At 33.0% G+C, this 6,850-nt stretch overlaps 1 protein-coding gene across 2 annotated transcripts in view; it reads right to left on the bottom strand.

The window, feature by feature from the left end:
• Positions 1 to 508: 508 nt before the first annotated feature.
• Positions 509 to 6,850, bottom strand: part of PPP2R5C (protein phosphatase 2 regulatory subunit B'gamma) — an 81,606-nt gene continuing 75,264 nt past the window's right edge. For both annotated transcript variants that reach the window (XM_084520956.1, XM_084520957.1), the window contains 2 exons: positions 6,302 to 6,418; positions 509 to 3,433 (listed from right to left, as the gene is read on the bottom strand). In XM_084520956.1, the coding sequence (XP_084377082.1) occupies positions 3,302 to 3,433; positions 6,302 to 6,418 (249 nt within the window). In that variant the 3' untranslated portion in view covers positions 509 to 3,301. The remainder of the gene's footprint in view (positions 3,434 to 6,301; positions 6,419 to 6,850) is intronic.

Raw genomic sequence — 6,850 nt, 5'->3', positions numbered from 1 at the left:
CCCCCCCCCCCCACATTTGAAAGTCAAGCTTTATGTGAGCTATTACCTTAGGTCTTTTGGAGACTTTTAGAGGTACCAGAGGGGAAAAAAAAGATCTTTTCTTATGTCCTTGCCATCTGACCACTCATCACCTACCCACACCATAATCCTTTATGGCTACTTTGTTTGAAGCCTGTCAATAAGTGCTACATGGGAAAACGTTATACTATAAAATGTTTTTGTATGTGTGGACTGGAAATTTATCAAATTCTTTTCAGTACCGATACCTATTCTAGAAGCTAAGTTTGCTTTTTCTGTTGAACATATATTAGCCCCTATACCTTTATTAATAATATTCCCACAAAATTCCTGTTTTTTTTTTTTTTTTTTTTTTTTTTAGGATTAGGGTGTTTTGTGAAACTTATGAAATTATTTTGTTCTTTAATTCACACAGCTAATTCTGCAAACTATGATAATCTGAACACACCCCCAAAGGCCCTGAGCTAAATTTAGTTTCATGATGAGCAAGTAAAATTCACATGTTCTTTATTTGTCCATATAATACACCATTTTTTTGTTGTTTTGTTTTAAAATTAGATAAAAGCATATTAAATGGCAGGTGTATGAAGTTCTTCAGAAACAATGCCAGAACAAAAAATTGAATTACAAAATGTTAAAAAATATGTAGGTACATTTGAACTTAACATTCCACTAACAGTGTTACAGAAATTGTCTAATGAAAAATAATTGTTCCACTTACCTATTTTTGCTGTTTCTAGGAACTTTTTATTCTGTACATAGGACGATTCTGTACAAAATATGAAGTCTACATTTTTATTACTTATTACCATAAAACAAGGTACAATGTATGTACAATATTAAAATGAAGCCATACTAAAGCCACACTAAAAAGACACTTGTAATATTACTTTTGACATTCCTGATGTACAGGTGTAATTTTGGAGAACAGGAAAAGGTGTCAAACATAGAACTTTATGAAGAACAACAGTCACCAAAATTCTACTTTTTTTTTTAATTTTTATTTTGGATATATTAGTTTTAGAATGGTTTAATAAAGGGTTATAAGTATATAAATATTGATAATAAACATCCTAAACCATTAGTGGTAATAGATTTGGAATGTGCCTAAACAAATGTCCAGTGGCCCAAACTTCAAATACGAATTTATGGTGAAATTTAAGTCTCTAAACATTTCCCTTTTTGGTGAGTGTTTATCTTCAATAAAGAACAGAAATTAAATCTAGACAGTGAAAGATGTTCTTATACGTTGAGCATCACACAATCAATCAAACATTGATATACATTTTTTTTCCCTTGGGTAACATAAGAATAATTCCTTTCAGCAACCTCTTGCACAAACATACTGAACACCCAAAATCAAAGGTAACTGATAATCTACCAGCTAAAGATGGAAGTTCAAACAATGGTATATCAAAATACATAGACATTGCTTTACACAATTAAAAAAGCACCCTTTTTCCCTCAAAAGGAGAAGGCATCTTTAAACTTCTTTTAATATAGTTTATCCTAATGGTAAAGCATATTCTTTTTCAAGTTTTACAGGAAATGTTTTCAGACGCAGTGGACGTTCCACTTAAAGGTTGGGTTGGTCTTTAAATTTAGTTGTTGTAAGCCAATATTTACCACCGACAATTTTCTTCCAATAGACAATGTAACAAATATTGGAAATTGTATGTTAAATGCAACCAACAAACAGCAGGCACTACATCTGCACAAGGTCACTATGAATGTCTGCTTTGCGCAATATTTTCATGGATGCAGGAGACGTTATACTTCCTTAAAAAATAAAACAAAACTATTTTTAAAGAAGCCACGTTTTTATCTCTTTATGCATCAAGACATTAAACATAGTTATATCATGTTACTGCCAGAGACAAAAGAAACTAACCACCCACTTAGAATAGCAGAACACATTTCAAACAGCTTGTAAGCAGGATAAGTAAGTCAAAATACTGGCCACCCTGAGAGAAATCAAATATTGAAGACAAAGCACTATATTTTAAAAGAGATTTTCCTCCCGTGCTTTTCCATCTACAACAAAAAGCTCATTACATGCAAGTAATCTTGTGGAATATATAGCAGCATTTGAAGATCATCAGCAATTCAGATGCATTTTCAGTTCACTTGTGAGGTGTATTTGCAGCAAATATGCTCTTTACAACTACAACAAAAAATATTTTCACGGTAAAATTATGGTCACTATCCCCTCAGCTCTTAGACTCTTAAAAAAGAAGCAGAATGGAATTCAAGGGTCTGTTCTTTTTCTCATTTTACTTAATTACACAAGCTTGTAATGTTTTGTTTCCTGAAAGGCTACGTTCATCTTTCAGATAAAAACTGATGCAGCTGAAATGACACACAATATCTGCCATGGAATACTGAACTCCTAGAGCCCAAGAAAAATGCTGAGTATTAAAAGCTCAGATAAGGGAGAAAACAGTGAAAAAGTATTTTATTGACTTGGAAAAAAAAATTAAAATGAAATTTTATATTCAATCTATTCCCAGTCATCGTAAACAAATTTTCATTTTAGGAAAAATTCTTCTACCAGTTCATATCTCAAATACTGGTGCCGTATTATATACTAGAGACTGGAAAATATGGCTTTAAATATACATAAAGTATTAGGACATGGAATATATAGATCTATATCTTTATCCTAAGTAAAGGAGAAAAAAATTTACATAATTCTTAGAAAGAAATCATGATTGAGGATTGTCGTGAAAGTTATCAGTTTGTAAGCCATGTTTTTATAGTATGAAAGAACAATTGTGTATTTTCAAAACTGCTGGTATATTACAAGACAGCAATAACGTGGAAACAACTATAAAGTTGAGAAATCCTACAAAAAGTTTATTAATTAAATCTGAAATAATTTTGCTTTTGAAAATACACGTTTATCATCAGTACCAACGATTGGTCATTCATTTCTTTAGGTGGAAATAGTTCATAGAATGCTCTTCTCAAATATGAAGATAAAAAACTATGTTATCAGCTAGCTGGTACTATGATAACACCTCCAGGAAATTGTGTCCACTTGATTATAGTCAACCCGACATTCTGCATTTGGAATTGGGTCATTTACCATTGTTTGAACTACTAATCTTGAGCTGCATACTCTATTAAGTTATTGCCTACAGAACTGGGTTGAAGAAAGCTTTGACTTTGTGTGTAACTGATTGGTATGGCACAAAAAAGTAAGTTCTACTGTAGAACTGAGTCCAGAAAAAAAAAAACAAAAACAACTTTTCCTTCAAAATAATATTTCACTGTAAATAGTTTAATGCCCATCATGTGATATTAATTCATCAGCTCTGCAATGTGATTCCAAGGCTTTCATGGTATAGATATCCTGAGGCAGTTCTGACTTGCGTCGCACGAGAGGACGATCTTTTTTCTGATCTTTCTGTGCCTGAAACCAAAATGGAACAAAGTTAACCAAAAATATTTATTATTGAACAATTATTTTAAAGTATTTCTTTCATATCAGTATGTTCACTTTCCTTTCAGGGACTGAAACAAAAAAGGATAAGGAAAAAGTTTTTTTACTGTTTCCTGTTTATTCCACCAGCTATCCAGTCTCAAGTCTTGAAACAATTTCTTTTTACTAAGAAGAAAATACAATTAAAAAAAAAAAAAAGAAACAAGAGCTGCTAGCATTTATGTTACTACCATGATTGTCCCTTGATTATAACCATCCTTAAAATAAAAAAAGTCCTCTCCTTGTATCATTTTTCCATTTTTAATTTTGTGTTTCTCTACATCCTAGATAAATGATCTTAGTTTCTTCCATGCTTGTTTACTCGCACCATTCACGTATCTGAAAATTTAAGGTTCTCCTGTGTTAGAGTACTGATGCTCTGTCAAAACCAAACAATATTCCTGTCAAAGTATCATAAAACTAACTAATGATGCCTTCATACAGTCCTCATGTCCTTCTCATCTACCCTAATTCAGCTGTTAGATCACTGATGTTAATTCATGTTCTTTAACAAATTATCCTCGAAGTCTGAGTTGTCTGCATGAACACAGACCTAACAAGATGACTGAGAAAGGCGACTGATTTTCTGCAGATATTCTCATCCCCCCCCACGCCCCTCCCTTCCCCATCTGTTATGCTGCCCCATACATCTGAGCTCAGTTAGGTCTGCACTTTCTCACCCCATACAATTTCATTTAACCCGTACAACTGCAATCTGCAAGTGGTGTCACCTCACATTTCTCACCCTCTTTCTCAGGTACAGTGAACATTACATGATAAATCTGGCATGCTGCCGTTTGGTTCTTCTCACACAGGAAAGCAACCATTTATTCTCTCTTTTTTCTTCCTTTGTTCCCCAACAGCCCTATAAAAGGACTCAAAAACCAAAAAGGCCCATATAAAAACTGAGCAGCTTTTACTTTGCCTTTGTTTCACTAGCATGTTCACAAAGTTAGTAGTATGTGGTGGTCAAATTCAGCTTTACCAGAGTCCAGTATAGAAGCTGTAGTCCAGTACAGAAGAAAAGCTGTTCTACTTTCCTCAGCCATTCTAGCAGCACCTCTTCAATACTGACACTCTGCTACATTCCAAACCTCCGACAAAGCCTTATTTTCCCTGAAACTGGATAAATCTTGACATAGTTCTCACTTCTCAAGTTTGATTTTAAAAACACTAGATTTTGCTTTTGACTTTAAACTGGTAACTCTTGTGAATCGTTTTAACATCAATTTTTGATAGTACTTAGCAAGGTATATGTAGTTCTCTACAGTGTCTGCTCATAAATTTAAGAATCCTACCTGCATTTAGCCTGCTATCTACAGTGCCCTAAACCTTAATCAATCTTTTTTCCTCTCTAGCGAGCCACTTACCAATCCTCTTGCTTTATACTTCTCAGAGTTATCTCTAAGTTTCTGTTAATAATAACTCCTGCTTCAAAACATCCCATTAGCTCTGCTAAGACAGGATCTTTGAAAAATCTCATTTACCTCTTGCACACTTTCTGAACACAGAAAAGCAGGAAAGCATGCACTTGGAGTGATGGTTAAAGAACGCTTCAACAGCTCTAAACTAAGTTTTGGAATTTTATTTATTTTTATAGTTTGTTTCTTTTCCATTAGCTTCACTGCAATCCACTCCAGAAGTGGTTGTTTAAAAGTCAGCTGTCACAGAGCATAACTTTGAGGCATATATATGTGTGTGTATATATATAGATATATATGTATAATACATATATACATATATATGTATTTTTCAACTTCAACCTACTGGATGCAAAATGCCATATTTATTATAATACATAAAATACGATAATGCATAAATATAATTTTAATTGTTTAATTAATGAATTCTACAAAATTAATGTGGAATGTTACGCTCACCATATGCTTATTTGTATTAAATTCCTTGTCTGATACTTTTGTTAAACAGAATTTATCTCCTATCTCAGCCACTCATTGAGATCACTTCTCTGGTCTCAAAAATTGCTGGATATAGATTTATTCATACTACTGACGTTCTACCAGACATCTTAGCGATACTGCAGTACTCCCTGTTACTTTACCATCTTCCATTAGCTCCTAGTTCAAATAGCTCTCCAAATGTCTAGTTTTGATGTCAGGACTCTTGTTCCACTTAATTGAATATAAAAAAATCCTGAAGATCACTAACCATAAGCTAATGACAATTGGAATGGCCTTCAGACTCTGCCTTTTACTAGGTAATGGAACATGACAGATGGTGGATTGAGGAAAACAGCCTACGTGTAGGCAAGGCAAGTTTTATGGTGGATACTTCATAAATTTTGTCAGAACATAGTAGCTTTAGCCAAAAAGAAGGCTCTGAATAACAGACAAAAGAAGTGTCATTGTTAGAATCTGACTATTTTAAACTTTTTTTTTTTTTTAAATAAACAAAACTGGTATATAGAGAACACTGGATTTTAGCCATATTTTTAATTATCCTTAAAGCATAGCCTTTGTTTCTGCCATGACTCAGACAGCTATTTCTAAGTTGAAAGGAATCAAAATATTTGCAGAACTATCTAAAGAGACCCATACAGCAGATCCACAGGCATAACTGTATATAATAACAATCTATTCCTTGCTGCTACAGTATCACTTTAAAGTAGCAGCTCTAATGAAGTTTATTACTTTAGGAGACAACAGTAAGAGATGAAAATGTAACTCAAATTCATTTATAGGATTAACCAAGTAAATAAAATTAAGAATAAATTATAAATCTGGCAGAGTTGCTAATTCAATTTGTAACGAGTGCTTTATTATTTTCACATAGCTTTACCTGACAAGCCTCTTCTTTCACTGTCTTTTTCAGCATCTGCAAATCTTCAATTAAAGGCCCATCTGTTTCCATTGCAACAGGACTGTTCATCAAACTCGTGTCACTATATGTTGGGTACTAATAAAATGCAAAGTGTTAAAATAATCATTTTTAGTAGTAATACCTAAAAACTAAGAGTGATTTAGAGCACTTGAATGTTATAATTGAGATTAACTTCAATATCTTATGCTTCTAGTTACCAAGTAATAAATTTCCTCCCAAGTGCACATGAAAGATGGAGAAAAATGGAACTCCAATACTTTCATTTTGGCAGAAATGTCCTGTTGAAAAACAGTCAGAGTATGAAAAATATGTTTTATCTGAGACTGAATTTGAAAATATATTCAGGTTTTGCCAGTATCGATGTTCTATTCTGGTAACTGAAACCCTATTAATACATTCTCTAGTGATTTATGAACAGTGTAGCAACCTAAACACAATGATTTAACTTGCTGGTGCAATTTTGTATTTGTAAAGAAAATATACTGTTAAAAACACAATTTGGCTAAT

The sequence above is a fragment of the Aythya ferina genome (assembly GCF_964211825.1).
Source record: "Aythya ferina genome assembly, chromosome: 5".
In the NCBI taxonomy this organism is placed as follows: Eukaryota; Metazoa; Chordata; class Aves; order Anseriformes; family Anatidae; genus Aythya; species Aythya ferina.
This window is presented reverse-complemented; position numbering and strand designations above follow the sequence as displayed.